Genomic DNA, 14,456 nt, shown 5'->3' with positions numbered 1-14,456 from the left:
AAGAAAAAAAAAACACATATAATCAATGTTCTCATGCGACTATATTACGCATCCTATGCATCTTTCAATTCGCGTATCAATTTTGTTAAGTGGAGCTTTCTGATTAACTTCATATCCAAGTTTTGACTAATATTTAAGTGGCACTAAAAACATTTTACCGTTTGTTTAAGATAGTCATTTTTTTTTCCTCTTTTCTTTTTCTTTACAGTAGATGTCTTGGGTCCCAAGACAGAAGTTGAACTTTTTTGGAGATGCAATATAATGCGTAAAAAGTCATGTCTAAAAACATATCTTAAATCTTACAAATAAACAAAATCTTTTATGGGATTCTTCCTATTTCTAATTTTTGAAATCAATGCATAAAATAGGTGGATCACATATAAGATTTTTCAAAAAATTACTAAAAATCACTATCGTTAACCATTTATTGGTTCCTAAAGTTTTTAAAAAAGCTAACTTTAACGACTAGTTCAACGCTCCACAAATACAAATATGTACCCAAATAAGAAAAAGTAATAGAAAAAAAAAGCACACTAACTATATCATATTAATTTTTGCACTCCCAAAACACTTGTCATCATCACTTGGATATCCTTTTTTGGCTCTCAAATTGTATTATCTTTACGCCTTGATGCTGAAGAAAGCAAAACAACTTTCACTCATTACACTCTCATCAAATTGTCACTCACAATAATTTGTTCTTCCTTTCTTTCCACCTCTCACCAATGCATTAAAAACACTCTACTTCTGTCAATTAATTAATTTTTCTAGCTTCTCTCTTTCATTATTCCTCTCACAAAATGGCACAAAAGAATTCTTGGTCTTGCTTCTTCTTTCTCACTGGCTTCTGGGCAGTTGGTTCTCTTTGTGCTCAAGATGGTATTTTAAAAAAAAAAATTGTTCTTAGATATTTCTAGTGCTTGTAGTAGGGACTTATTATTATTAATTTTTTTTTCAGGCTTCTTGAGCTTATCTTGCGGCGGAAAATTCAACTACACAGACAAGCACGGTCTCTCATGGACACCAGACACAAACTACACTGACACTGGAAACGCAACAACGATCAATCTCCGAATCGACACAAAGCAAAACTCCTCGATCCCAGCTCGGTACTATTAGCATAGTATTATATTAGCTTTATTATTATTCGTTTTTTTTAGTCCTTTCGTTTTTTTGGTTATTCAGACTCTCTCTTTTCTCTCTGAATCCCTAATGCTTCAGGTACTTCTCGGGCTATACGCGGAGGAGATGCTTCAAGCTCTCTCCGAACAACGTGTCGTCGCTGGTCCTCGTGAGAGCCGAGTTCGCGTACGCGAACTACGACGGGCTCGCAGACCCGCCGGCGTTCTCGGTCTCGCTCGGGACGGCCGTGGTGGCCGCGGTGGACTTGGCCGAGAATGACCCTTCGGCGGAGGAGTTTGTGTGGAGATTCGAGAAAGAGGCGGTTTCGTTCTGCTTGCTCGGTCACAGGCGAAGAGGCTCTCCGGTCATCTCTTCGCTAGAGATTCGCCCGCTTCCCGAGCGGGCTTACGGGACCGGGATGGAAGACTTCTCGAGCAAGTCGCTTCGGAAGAGTCATCGGATCAACTGTGGTTACACTTCTGGAAAGCTGAGGTGCTTTTTTTGTGTGCATTTATGTTGTGATAAAACAGACAATATTAACCATATTTTTTTTTTCCGGAATTCTGGGACCAACGTTCCGAACAATATCAAAATTCAGGCCAAACCAAAGTGGAACACAATTCTAGTATTGTTAATCATTTAAAAATTGATATATACTTCTAATAACGGGAGGAAAAAAAAAATCTGAAATAGTACTGGAACATGACTAGAAATTTTCGGAACAAAATTCTAGTACTGCGTTTTGCGTTACGGTTTGTTCTGGTTTACCTGTGTTTATCATTCATGTCCATTAACACATTTAATCATTAACTTTATTGACTTTTATGTGATCAAACGTCTAAAACACCATTATATTTATGTTTCAAGTATGTTATGGCATAAAAAAAAAGAAGAAATTAGGTAGGCAAAATCACATAAATAGGTTAAGAAGATATATCTATCTCAATATGATGAACTCAAGGTTATATAAAAAAAAACATCAAGTAATAAAAAATTATAAAATTGATGTAAAAGAAAATAAAAGGAGAATTATGCTTTAGCTTAGGGATGATATCAGAGTTATGAGTTGGGGATAAAAACTTGTTTAATTTGAGATTTGTCGATGTATAGCTTGAATTCAATATACTAAACTACGGATTTATTTTGATTAAAAGGTACCCTTTTGATCCGTACGACCGGATATGGGATTCGGATAAATACTTCTCACCGTCTCACATCTCGATCGGGTTCAAGGCCGAACTCGGGTTCAAGAGATCAAGCAGAGTCAAGGAAAAGCCTCCGCTTGGGATTCTTGAAACCGCGAGAGTGTTGGCAAGGACAGAGGTCTTGACATACAAACTGCCTCTCAAAAAGCTCGGCGACTATTATGTCATCCTCTACTTCGCCGGAATTCTTCCCGTGAATCCCTCTTTCGACATTTTAATCAACGGCGACACGTTTCTGTCGAACTTCACTGTGAGATCATCAGAAGCCAGTGCGCTCTATTTCACGACGAAGAGGGTAAGGGTGTTGAACATCACGCTCAAGAGCACCAGTTTCTATCCTCAAGTTAACGGGATCGAAGTGTATGAGATCATTGACATTCCTTCACAAGCCTCATCAACCACAGGTGGGTTGATTAATTTGACTTGCACTGTGACTTGTATCCCAAGGTATTTGATTTCTTGTGTAGCAAGTAATGGAATTTTTTATTTTACAGTCTCGGCGCTTCAGGTTATTCAACAATCTACGGGTTCGGATTTAGGATGGAAAGACGACCCATGCTCTCCGACTTCATGGGATTATATCGGATGTGAAGGAAGCCTTGTCACATCACTGTAACTCCATTAGAACAAACTATTCGGCTTTCGATTTTGGTTTTGAATTCATTTTTTTTTTTTTACTATTGTTGTGTGAATATTATATTATCTTATCTTTTCTTGTTTGTTTTCCTTAAATCATTGAAAGGAAGCTTGGTGGCATCGATCTGAGGTCAATTATCCCGACGTTTGGCGACTTACTGAATCTGAAAGAGCTGTGAGATTTTTTCTCTACTGCTTTATTGATTTGAATAATATTTAAGCTTTCTTTTTCGTCACCATTTTGTTTTTCCTTCTCAATATTCGCAGTGACTTGCACAACACGTCACTTACCGGTGTGATTCAGAATTTGGGTAGCTTGCAACGGCTAGAGAAACTGTAACACTCATTCACTAACAACTTCTGAGCTTTTGTTTCTAGAAAGAAAAAAAACAGGATCATTAATGACTCAAGTATTATCATTTTTAATTATTATCTGCAGGAACCTGAGTTTCAATAGCCTAACATCCTTTGGTTCTGAATTGGAGAACTTAGTTAGCCTTAGAGTTCTGTAAGTTTCACTTAATAAATCCATGAAAACAAAAACTCACCTCTTCATTATCAAAAAATAAAAATAAAAAAGTATTGACCAAATTTCCCTTGTCTCTCCCTATATGCAGGGACTTGCAAAATAATACTTTAAAGGAAACAGTTCCTGATAGCTTGGGAGAGTTAGAGAACCTTCATTTCTTGTAAACCACGCAACATTTTATTTCTGATTTCCATTGATCAATTACACAACTAATATATTTTTTTAAACACAATGCTGTTTTTTTTCTTCAGGAATTTGGAGAACAACAAACTTCAAGGGGCTCTACCACAGTCTTTGAACAAAGATAGTCTGGAAATAAGGTACACCAAATAATATGTACCATTTAATTTAAATCAAACTTAAAAAAAAAATCACCATCGTGACGAAACAAAATCCGATGCAGAACCTCGGGGAATCTATGCCTCTCTTTCTCCGGAACGCCATGCAATGACGTGTCCTCAAACCCGTCCTCAATTGAGACGCCACAAGTCACGATCCTCACCAGAAAAAAACCACACAACGCTTCTCCGGGATTCTACCACATAGTCGTTATGATCGCCCTAATCGCCGGAGCTTTGCTTGCTTTCTTCTGCGTCTCTCTTTCGATCTTCTTCTACATCAGGAAGAAGAAGAAAATCAATAACAAAGCCAGCTTCACAGAAAGTACGCCTCATCAGTAACTGATCAAAAGTGCTTCAACTTGGACTGTTTTTGACTTCTTCTTTTTGCTTGTTTTTCTTTCAGGAATGGCAATAGATATGAGGAATTGGAATGCGGAGAAAGTTTTTACTTACAAAGAGATAAAATCTGCGACGAACAACTTCAAGGAAGTCATTGGCCGCGGAAGTTTCGGGTCTGTGTATTTTGGGAAGCTTAAAGATGGAAAGCTCGTGGCCGTGAAGCTTCGGTCTGACAAATCCCAACTCGGAGCTGATTCTTTCGTCAACGAGGTTCTCATTGATCAAAATTCTCTCAACAAAGATGATTTAGGGTTAGTCTTATATATCCATTGGATAATTTTTTTCTTTCATTACTTTTAGGTGTGCCTGTTATCCCGAATACGCCACCAGAATCTTGTATCCATGGAAGGCTTTTGCCACGAATCGAAGCATCAAATACTTGTTTATGAGTACCTACCGGGTGGTTCATTAGCCGATCATCTTTATGGTAATGTGAATGATCCACTTGAAAGAAATTATCATTTGCCTCCAGTTTTGGAGGTCTTTGGTTTCCTTTTTCATTCTGTGTGGTTTCTTTTCTGTTTACAGGTACGAATAGCAGAAAGGTGTCGCTTAGCTGGGTTCGCAGACTGAAAATCGCTGTTGACGCTGCTAAAGGTTTTTCTTTCGATCTCTTCTCGTGTAGGCAATACTGAATCTTAATTCCATGGTTTATGAATAAACTAATAATGATAAAGATTGTTGTCTGTTAATTGGTGTTAATAGTTTTTTTTTTTTAGCAAAATTGTGATCAAACTATTAATTCAGCAACATTGTATCCCTATTCAGAAAAGTATTAAACTTTTTTTTACGTGAAATTTATCTCCTACGAAACTTCAAATACGAATAACTTTTGACCGTAAAACACTAATAAAAATAATTTCGATTTTTTAAGTAAAATTTTATTTTAACGATATTTTAAAATAATAAATTAGTAATTTAAGTTTATAAACATGTTTTAAGGTTCTTAGTCGTTAGATTTTAATATAAAAAAATGTTTGCTTTTATAAAAAAAAAAAAAAAAAAAAAGGACTAAAAGCTACAAAATCAAAATCAATAGTTTGAATATCATTTTTCTTTTATAATGCGACTCGCATTATAGTTCAGTGACTTTGCGGTAAAACCCAAGAATGTTCATGTATCGGTGTCTAGCAAGTTCAAGAGTGTGAGCTTCGAAATTTTCCTTTCGTAGGACTCGACTATCTGCACAACGGAACCCAACCAAGAATCATACACCGAGACGTAAAGTGCAGTAACATTTTGTTGGACGTGGAAATGAACGCCAAGGTCTGCGATTTCGGGCTCTCTAAGCAAGTGACTCAGCCGGATGCGAGCCACGTCACCACCGTCGTCAAAGGCACTGCCGGCTATCTTGATCCCGAGTACGCTTCTGTTTCTCCAATCATAAAGAAATCATACCGAATCACCGGATTAATCGGTACTTTTTGCGTGTATTTGTGTGAAAATGTTGCAGATACTACACGACTCAACAGTTGACCGAGAAGAGCGATGTGTACAGCTTCGGAGTCGTTCTTCTCGAGCTCATTTGCGGGCGAGAACCGCTGACTCATCGCGGGAATCCGGATACGTTCAATTTGGTCTTATGGGTACTAGAAAACAACCTCAAAATACTTGCTTTCTGTTTCTGCTAAGTTCGTCTCAAAACCAATTGGTAATAAGATGAGTAGTCTGGGATCTTATAAATCTTGTGGTATACTAAACAGACACATTGTGTTTTTGGATTGACGTTATTTCAGGCAAAGCCGTACTTACAAGCGGGAGCTTTTGAGATTGTGGACGACAGTCTAAAAGGCAGTTTTGACCCCGAAAGCATGAGAAAAGCGGCGCTCATTGCAGTGAGGTCCGTGGAGAGAGACGCTTCGCAGAGGCCAAAGATCGCCCACGTTTTGGCTCAGCTCAAAGAAGCCTACACCATTCAACTTTCTTACCTCGCCTCTCGGGACATGTGACTTGTTCGCTTCGCCGCACAAATTTGGTAAAATACAAAAAATACACTTTTTTTTTTGTTACAACATGTATAAGAACTGATCAGAAAGTCCTTGAGTTTTACTCGGATACAAGTTTTGGCAATGTAATTTACCTACTAAAAAATGTATTTAGTCCAATTTCTATACACTAAAAAGAATATCATAGTTATCTTTGTTTTATAGAATTTGACTTAGCTAGAGTAGCGGCGCCGTACAAAAAGGAACAAGGCCGTCAAAGCAGCCAGGGCATAAGGAAAAACGGTCCAGATTCCCTGAGTCAAGAGTAATTAACAGATTTTACAAGATGTTAAAAAAAAAAAAAATCGAACAAAACTTGGTAGAAAAAATGGAAACGTTAACGAATATGTGCATACCACGACTGTGGCAACGGTGGCAAGAGCAAACAACGGGCGTTCTCTCATAAAAAAACCAATTCCCAACTGCGCTTCGAAAGACGACAAGAACATCACAGAACTAGTCTAAAGATACTTGATTGTGAGATAAAAATTTGGGCCTAATTAAACTGACCTGAACTGGAAGAGTGATCAAACCGCCGCAACAAACCCCGGCAAAATAGCACTCTGCAGATATGCCCTGCAATCAGATAAGAGGAATAAAAAAAAAATGTCATGATAAAAATGCGAAAAAATGGAGGCATAAAGACCCAATGTTTTTGGGTTCTCCCACTTAAATACCCAATGTCTAAAAGTGGCGGCTAAAGTTCCCAATGTCACTAAACTCTCCATCCATTGCAACGCAGGGCGTTAAAATGGATGTCAAATACACGTGGCTAAATCTTGTGCAACTGATACAAAAATAATAACAATTTTTTTTTTTTTTGAGAAAAATAACAAAAAAATTCGGCTATACAAATAAAACAAGCTAAATCCCTAAATCCCGAAAATCCCTAAATCCTTAAAATCCCGAAAATCTGGCTTTCTTTGAATCTCCACACTTTGAGTACATGTCGACGAGCGAGTTCATAAGCCTGAGATTCAATCTGAGCCCGTGTGCTTTAGCCCATCTCCAAACCCAATTCCCGGCTTTGAGATTCCGCGACTGAGCACAGGCCGAGAGAACCGTCGCGACGGTCTCTCGTTCGGCTTCACGTCTTTCATTCTCAACATCTCGTCGAAAAGCCTCAATGTCTCGTCGAATCAGCTGCTCTGGAAGTACGCGGAAGCCATGGCGTTCCAGGCCACCGTGTCTCTCTCTTCCTCCATGGCGTCGAACACCGATCTCGCCTCGTCAACTCGGCCGCTCAAAGCATACCCAGTCATCATCGCCGTGAAACAGACCTTGTTTCTAATAGGACTTTCATCGAACACTTTCTGCGCACAACCCAGCTCGCCGCTCTGCGCGTACATGGTAATCAAAGAGATCTTGACATAAGCGTCCGAGCACAACCCGAGCTTCATAACCTGCGCGTGGGCTTGTTTCTCTTCGCAGGTCGCTCGAATTTGGTTTATTTCTTCTATTATATTGATAGATCTTGGCCGTCCATTTTAATTGACATCCATTTTAATGCTCTGGGTTGCAACGGAGGGAGAGTTTAGTGACATTGGAAACTTTAGCCGCCACTTTTAGACATTGGGTACTTAAGTGGGAGAACCCGAAAACATTGAATCTTTATGCCACCATTTTTTCTAAAAATGCCATAACTATAAATGAATATTGTGTCGCAGCGATTACTAACCGATGCGCCAGCAAGAAAAGAAGTCGGGTTTCGTACTCCGAGCGAAAATCGTTCAACTGCGAAAATGAAGCGTAAGATGAACATAAACAGAATAGAAGTTCAACATGGACACACACACAAACAAAAAAATCGTTTTGGCTTACCAAAACCGATAAGATTGCCGTATTTTTGAACCGCCTGAGTTATGCGTGAAGCTTTCTCTTTCCCAACCCCTAACTGTAGTTATTCAAACAAACATACAGCAATTATTATGGTCAACGAAGCAAATGCGCTTAAGATTCTCGGGAGATTTAACCTTTGAACAAACATCATCGGACGCCCCGGAGTTCCTGAAAAGCTTCCCGAGATAAAAGGGTACCATATCACTAATGCAAACTCCCCTATTAACACATACAAATAAAGATTCAATTTTTTTTTGTTTAGTAATTAATGTAAGAAATAACGAATATAAGTATGAGTAAATAGTGCCAGTACCAACCAGTAAACCCATAGGATCGTCGACACTACATAACCAGCGTCCTTGGAGAAAGACTCCGAAAAAGACCTCCACGTCCCGTCCAAACACAACTTCCGAGATAACGAAATTCCCACCTAATATCATACCCAAAAAAAAAAAAAAAAATCCGTACATAACGGAACAACTAAAATGGGAAATTGATAAACGTTAAGCACCTTAAATCGAAAAGACGATGAGACTTTACTCATATCTAAACGAATTAGTACTTAACATGGTATCAGAGCCAAATACCTGAAACTAGCCCCCGATTCATATCAAGACCATGGGTTACTTTCATTGAAAATTTAATTTTAATATGGAAGGCTCATCACAAAGTTAAGGTTCATCTCAGTGACTAACAGTTTCGTGAAACAAAAGTACCAGGAAAGAAGACCTACCCAGATATTCAAAGCCTCTTCGCTGACGAAAAGTCCAAACCCGGCAGCCATGAGCAGCCAGAAATAAATCCACCTAATAATTAAGCAACAACCTCTCTCAATACCCACATCTCTCTACAAAATGCCACACATAGAAATGCCATAGATTCATATACCCGGGAGCATATTCCGGTAGAATTATTTTGTGCCCGAACGCGTTGAAGGAAAACCCAACATGGCCTGAAGAAGCCATAGTTGCCGAGCTCGAGCTTTCGGGTATGAACCGAAGCCCAAGCGACGATCCGAGAACGGACCGTCTCAGGCTGACAGAGATCAGTGTGATCGCCGCGGCTATGCCTAAACCGATCACCATTTTGGCTGGGAACGAAAACTCTTTGCCATCACTGCTTTCTTTTTCACTACTTTTGTTGTCTTTTGAATCATCTGAAGCTTCTTGGTCGTCCTGTTGACGAATTCTTATCCTGTGTTTTTTTATTATATATTTTGAAAGCTATTAAACTGAGCTGTGATGGCATTTTATAGACACAACACAACAAGTCAACAACACAGGAGGTAATTATTATGTACCTGAAAGATTGTGGCCTAAGTAACCGTAAAGAAGCGACGTTGTGTCCGTTATTCTCAAACTGGATCAAAACACGGTGTCGTTTTGCGATAGAGGTGGTCGAAGGTTGATGAATCGTTACTGGTCGGGCGCGGAGTAGTGGTAGTGGTGGTGATGAGCCGTGTAAAGAACTCAGAACCGCCATTATTGCAGTCATTTTATGAAACGACGTGGTTTTGGACGGTAAGAGGAGTCGAGGTTTTGGGTTTCATTTTTGTTTTATTTGTTGTTATTACTGTGACATGAATATCTTGGTGAAGGAAAAAAAAAGGGGATATTAGCATATGCTGTTCGTTCTAGAGGGAACTCTCGTGGGTTTTTTGGCTATGGTTTTTGTGGCTCATATTGTATGTATGGAATTACTCTCATGTATTTCAAGAGAATTGATTTTCAATAGTACCATACAATTACCATTTGTTTACTTATGTTGCACAAATAGAACATTGTATGTATTAACATATTAAATTGGCTATTAAATTGTAACAGAGTTATATTAACGTGAGATATTTGAAGTCTAATTAAAAAAACAATAAAATATTACACATATATTAACATAAATTAATTGTCCAATGTGCTACAAATTTGTGAAATAAAATATTTTTGTTATTTTAATATAATTTTAAATTATATATAAATACGAATAGTTAGACAAAATACACATATAAATTAATTGATTGAGAAATGAAGGTTTTATGTTTTTTCGCAAAATGTGGGCACTATTTTTTTAAAGTAACGATCCACCAAAAAATAGCTCGCGCATAATTGACCACTCTCACAAGTATAGGCCTATTAAACTCAACTTAATCTAGTCACATCGGTTCAAGACATAGAAATCACAACTTGACAAAATTGGCACCAATCTTTAACCACCATGGTCTAGGTCAACAAAACCCTCGGCAATGGCTCAAGTCCACAGTTAGGAGGTCTACTTCCATGGTAGAGAGGTCCACGGCCACCTTAGTTTGACTACATGAGTTCATACACACCGATATCGACTCGTCGTTTCTTACCATCCAAATAGCACATTTGAAGAAAAGATGTTTACTCTATAGAATTACATGCTACATATAAGAAGAAGGCAACTTGTTGTTCTCATGATTCAGCCCTCGCGAGTGACTTTTGCTTTCAGAGAATTTGCTATATATTGTAGATTCGTCAAACATGTTAGGCGAAAAGGGAAAGGTCGGAGTGGAGTAGATTGCGAAATTTCATGAAATTTGTAATGTTTAAAGCATTTGAGTTTTCAGGTTTAGAACTTAAACGTGTTTAAGATTCTGAGTACCTTTGAAAATTTTGGTGCATTTATCTTTTTTGGACCAAAGCGTCTCAAACTTAAAATGTAACCCAAAATATTTAGATTTAGTATCGACGATCGTTGAGAGTGAAATGTGGCAACTTGGTGATTTTTGAAATAAATTATGTAGTAAAATATAGCAATTTTGTCATCGATCATAATCTATTTTCTCTGTTTCAGAAATCCTAATAAAAATCAATTTCAAAATGTTTAATATTATACGTTCATATCTTGTTTATTACACACTATTACCAATGGCTTTAAAATATAATCTCTAATCTTTCCCGTGGTGAAGGAATAATTTGAATTTTTATATTTTTCTCTCGAGATGAAAGTATTTGATTGTTTAGCATGTTGACTTACATATGGTCGCAATTCCCAAAGTATGTGGAAGATATTTCATGCTAGCTAAAGTCCTGATTCCCAAATCAACGGTGCGTGATTGTCAGAAAAGCACGTGGTGATCACTGAGATTACCTCTCAAGCTCTGTCTGTTATCACGGCGTTTACAAACTGTGAGTCAGTGACGGCTTTTGGCGCGAAGAATAAACAATAAATAACTAAAAATAATTAAGTAGAAAAGAAAAAATTAGTTGGCCGCTGAGACAATGCAGTTGGGAAAAGTTTTAGATAAAAATCTTAGAAAACGACACCGTCCACGCCACCTATTTCTTCTCTCCCTTTCCCTTTGCAAAGCCGTGTGCGATTATTCAATTATTCAGTCGCAGAAATTCTTCGTTTCCACGCTGACGTGGCATTCCAGCGAAGAAAAACAAACTTTTTTCTTTTATTTTTAGAAATCATTTTTTATTATCTGTCACACTTTTCTCTACCCGATCACTTTGCTTGATTTCTCATCAACATTCATTCCTCAGCTCTTTTTCGTACCTGGCTATTGTTCATCTTGAATTAATCATCGTAGTACAGTAAATTATAGTTTCTTTTTCTTCAAGTAAATCGTATATCCAAAAAAAAAAAACAGGGATTTTAGGTATCTGTAGATGGAATGAATAGATGAGTTCTCCAGAAATTCGCCGTCCATGGACGCTGTGTGGTCTAGTAAAAGCTTTCGTTGACCTCGCTCTGGCGTATCTTCTCCTATGCGCGTCCACTTTCGCTTTCTTCGCGTCGCTGTTTCTGAGCGTCCTTGGCCTCCGTTTGCCGTGTCCTTGCCGAGGAATTTTCGGGTACCGAAACGCCGATCTCTGCTGGCACAGAGTTCTCGTCGATTGGCCCGTAGGAAAAATCCACGAGGTCCAAGCTTTGGCGAATAGTAGATTCGCTTTCCGCGATGTCGTTTCGGGTCCGAGGAATCAGAATCTCGTCGGGGAGAGAGAGAGTGGGTCTGAAGTCAAGGGAAAGAGCAGAGCTGTGAATCCGAAGCTGAAGTCCGGGATTCGCCGGCGAAGGAGGGCTTCTTCTCTTGCTTATGGGAAATTCGCCGGCGATGGTTTAGCTCGTTCGGTCGATCTGGTTCATAAGCTCGGCGAGAGCTCGGGGATTTTGAGCGGCCATGAGTACGGTCCTCAGGGTAAGCAACTTATTCGTCTGCTGAATATTATTTATTATAGATTTTAAGGAAGAAGAGAATGGGATTTTTCTAGGGTTTGTGGTCCAAATTAAGCTCATGAATGCTGTGATTGAGACAGATAAAAATTAGGGTTTTTGTGGTACGCTACTATATTCAACATGGCTTAACAAAAGCCCCGAGATTCTTTCACATTTAGGCTTTACCATAGAAAGTGAAACTTACAAGAAAATGTGAGGGAAAATTAAAATTTCTATGCTGTGAAAGTCGACGACAATTTGAGAGAGAGAGAGAGAGAGAGAGATCATTGGTATTTTAGTTATATATTTTTCCTGAAATTTTGTTTACCTCGAGTTCTCTACCAATCTAGAGAACATAAGGATATTGCAATGCATTGTCATTTTCTTTTCCCATCCCATTTTCAAGGTTCCTCAAAGCCTTAATTTTTACTGCCCTTTTGTTGATCATGTTCTCAGACGACGCAGATCCGCCACGTGGCGTCCACGACCCAAGCGGGCTGGAGAGCGGGCCCGAGGCCGAGAGGATCAGGACGCTGGAGCGGGCCCTGGACGAGGCCCGGTCAGCGTGCTCAGCCCTTTACGCTGAGCTGGAGAAAGAGCGGGCCGCGGCGGCGAGCGCGGCGGACGAAGCGGTGGCGATGATCTGTCGGCTCCAGAGCGACCGGGCGTCCATGGAGGTCGAGGCCCGGCAGCTCGAGCGGCTCATCGACGAGAGGTTCGCTCACGACGAGGACGAGATCGGCGCCCTCAAAGAGATCCTCTTCATGAGGGAGCGAGACAACCTCTTCCTCGAGAAGGAGATCGAGAGTTACCGTAGAATGATCGTCGCCGGGGATGAGTATGAGGATGAGGATGAGGATGAGACGTTTGTCGAGAAACGGAGCCCGTGTGAATCGGTCGAGAAAACGGTTATTTTGGTCGACCATGGAGATCGTGCCGTTATGCTCGATTCGGTGTCTGAAGATACGAACGACGGTCATTATGTCGTCGAAATAAGATGAGCTCTTGGGGGTTTATGATTTAGGGCGAAATTAGGTACTCGGATCGAATCAAAGGCTCGGAAGCTTCACGGGCTCGATTTCCTCGCTATTTTTATCTAAAAGGTTAGCTCTTTTCCTGTAGAATGGGGTCTGAATTGTTTCGTTGCTTGCCTTTTAAACCATGTTGCATCCTAAAATCCAAAAGCAATCTATGATAGTTTTCGAAAATCTGAGAATCATTATATCTGAAGAAAAAACAGTGTTCAAAAGTGTTGATTTCTCCGGGATTGAATCCTCATTTTTTTTATTTTTTATTTTTTTTTATCTCCTTCGCAACCGGGATTTGCTTTTCTGGATGGTATGAGAAATACTCGTGTGTTTTTTCTATCCGATCGAACCTGTCAAAAGTCTGTCTTATGGAATAGTATCAACCACTTGTGTTTTTTTCAGTTAACATTCAGTGCTGGATTCAATTTTGCAGGTGAACTTGATAGAAAAGGAAAGATGGCAAGCGAAAATAGGCCTTTGTTGGGAAGATAAATAATGGTCCGATGCGTATATAATGTCGGCTTTTGAATCCGATCGATCGCCTCCGATGGCTTGTTTTGCTAGGCAATAATTTGCATCTGTAAATATATATATTAAAAAAACATATACACTCGGATTGTGATCTTGTCTGATATCTCTCTCTTTTTTTTTCCCTTCTGTGAGCATTACAAGTTTTTTCCAACTTCATTTTGTGTAAATATAATGGCATGTCAAAAAGGGTTTGAGGTATTGTTTTTAAGCTAATTTGTCCCACAAATGTCTTGCCTCGTCGAAGACAAAAAAAAAAAAAAAAAAAAGTCATGGGGACGATGCCATCTTTTTTAAGAAAATTATTGAAGCTGTTATTGCCTTAAAAATCTTTTTCATCGATATGAATAAAGGAAAGTGGAGAAAAAAGTTAAAGCAAAACAGATTTGGCTTGAAGTGCAATAATGCGAACTATGAAACTGTTTTGTGGTTTATTTTGGACCCAAAAAAAAAAAAAACCATGTAGGGAATTATTATTTTCACCAATTTGGACGACATTCGTCTGAAAATCCCATGTGATTCGTAAAATATAAAATAAAAACAAAAACTTGTCGCATAGAAACATTTTTGTTCAACTGATGTTCCTCCACAAGAAACAAGCGTGACTGTTTCACGGTGGATGATAAGAAACACATTCTCGTTCTAAATCTAATTCGTAATCGACG

The 14,456-nt window shown here is 39.0% G+C and overlaps 3 protein-coding genes across 3 annotated transcripts; 2 read left to right on the top strand and 1 right to left on the bottom strand.

The window, feature by feature from the left end:
* The first annotated feature begins 663 nt into the window (after positions 1–663).
* LOC149388104 (Leucine-rich repeat protein kinase family protein) lies at positions 664–6,181 on the top strand. Its single transcript, XM_089623293.1, has 17 exons — positions 664–879; positions 959–1,109; positions 1,222–1,614; positions 2,277–2,731; positions 2,822–2,939; positions 3,070–3,138; positions 3,231–3,299; positions 3,403–3,471; positions 3,581–3,652; positions 3,744–3,812; positions 3,896–4,155; positions 4,237–4,442; positions 4,533–4,659; positions 4,761–4,829; positions 5,404–5,593; positions 5,686–5,818; positions 5,969–6,181. Exons 1-17 carry the CDS (start codon positions 801–803, stop codon positions 6,179–6,181), a joined length of 2,742 nt encoding a protein of 913 aa, XP_089479419.1. The 5' UTR covers positions 664–800.
* Positions 6,182–6,331: 150 nt separating this feature from the next.
* Positions 6,332–9,703, bottom strand: LOC149388103 (uncharacterized). The gene is made up of 10 exons (XM_089623294.1): positions 9,357–9,703; positions 8,945–9,250; positions 8,790–8,862; positions 8,374–8,486; positions 8,191–8,275; positions 8,039–8,111; positions 7,896–7,951; positions 6,728–6,793; positions 6,574–6,639; positions 6,332–6,471 (listed from the first exon to the last, which is right to left on the bottom strand). Exons 1-10 carry the CDS (start codon positions 9,548–9,550, stop codon positions 6,391–6,393), a joined length of 1,113 nt encoding a protein of 370 aa, XP_089479420.1. The 5' UTR covers positions 9,551–9,703; the 3' UTR covers positions 6,332–6,390.
* Positions 9,704–11,419: 1,716 nt separating this feature from the next.
* Positions 11,420–14,233, top strand: LOC149388102 (uncharacterized). Its single transcript, XM_089621538.1, has 3 exons — positions 11,420–12,218; positions 12,692–13,338; positions 13,697–14,233. The coding sequence occupies exons 1-2, from the start codon at positions 11,702–11,704 to the stop codon at positions 13,234–13,236; spliced, it is 1,062 nt and encodes a 353-aa protein (XP_089477664.1). The 5' UTR covers positions 11,420–11,701; the 3' UTR covers positions 13,237–13,338; positions 13,697–14,233.
* The last annotated feature ends 223 nt before the right edge of the window (positions 14,234–14,456 follow it).

This window comes from Urtica dioica, chromosome 8 (genome assembly GCF_054948205.1).
Source record: "Urtica dioica subsp. dioica isolate 48M chromosome 8, U.dioica_male_clone48M_v1_H2, whole genome shotgun sequence".
In the NCBI taxonomy this organism is placed as follows: domain Eukaryota; kingdom Viridiplantae; phylum Streptophyta; class Magnoliopsida; order Rosales; family Urticaceae; genus Urtica; species Urtica dioica.
This window is presented reverse-complemented; position numbering and strand designations above follow the sequence as displayed.

What these genes read in the sequence shown, in the direction of transcription:
- LOC149388104 (XM_089623293.1), top strand. Translation starts at nt 801, where the DNA reads ATGGCACAAAAGAATTCTTGGTCTTGCTTCTTCTTTCTCACTGGCTTC. An exon ending in AACTCCTCGATCCCAGCTCG is followed by an intron (nt 1,110 to 1,221) that starts GTACTATTAGCA and finishes CTAATGCTTCAG; the next exon opens with GTACTTCTCGGGCTATACGC. An exon ending in TTAGTTAGCCTTAGAGTTCT is followed by an intron (nt 3,472 to 3,580) that starts GTAAGTTTCACT and finishes CCCTATATGCAG; the next exon opens with GGACTTGCAAAATAATACTT.
- LOC149388103 (XM_089623294.1), bottom strand. Translation starts at nt 9,550, where the DNA reads ATGACTGCAATAATGGCGGTTCTGAGTTCTTTACACGGCTCATCACCA. An exon ending in AAGAGGCTTTGAATATCTGG is followed by an intron (nt 8,487 to 8,789) that starts GTAGGTCTTCTT and finishes GTATGATATTAG; the next exon opens with GTGGGAATTTCGTTATCTCG. An exon ending in CTTTTCTTGCTGGCGCATCG is followed by an intron (nt 6,794 to 7,895) that starts GTTAGTAATCGC and finishes ATCTGATTGCAG; the next exon opens with GGCATATCTGCAGAGTGCTA.
- LOC149388102 (XM_089621538.1), top strand. Translation starts at nt 11,702, where the DNA reads ATGAGTTCTCCAGAAATTCGCCGTCCATGGACGCTGTGTGGTCTAGTA. An exon ending in CCATGAGTACGGTCCTCAGG is followed by an intron (nt 12,219 to 12,691) that starts GTAAGCAACTTA and finishes TCATGTTCTCAG; the next exon opens with ACGACGCAGATCCGCCACGT.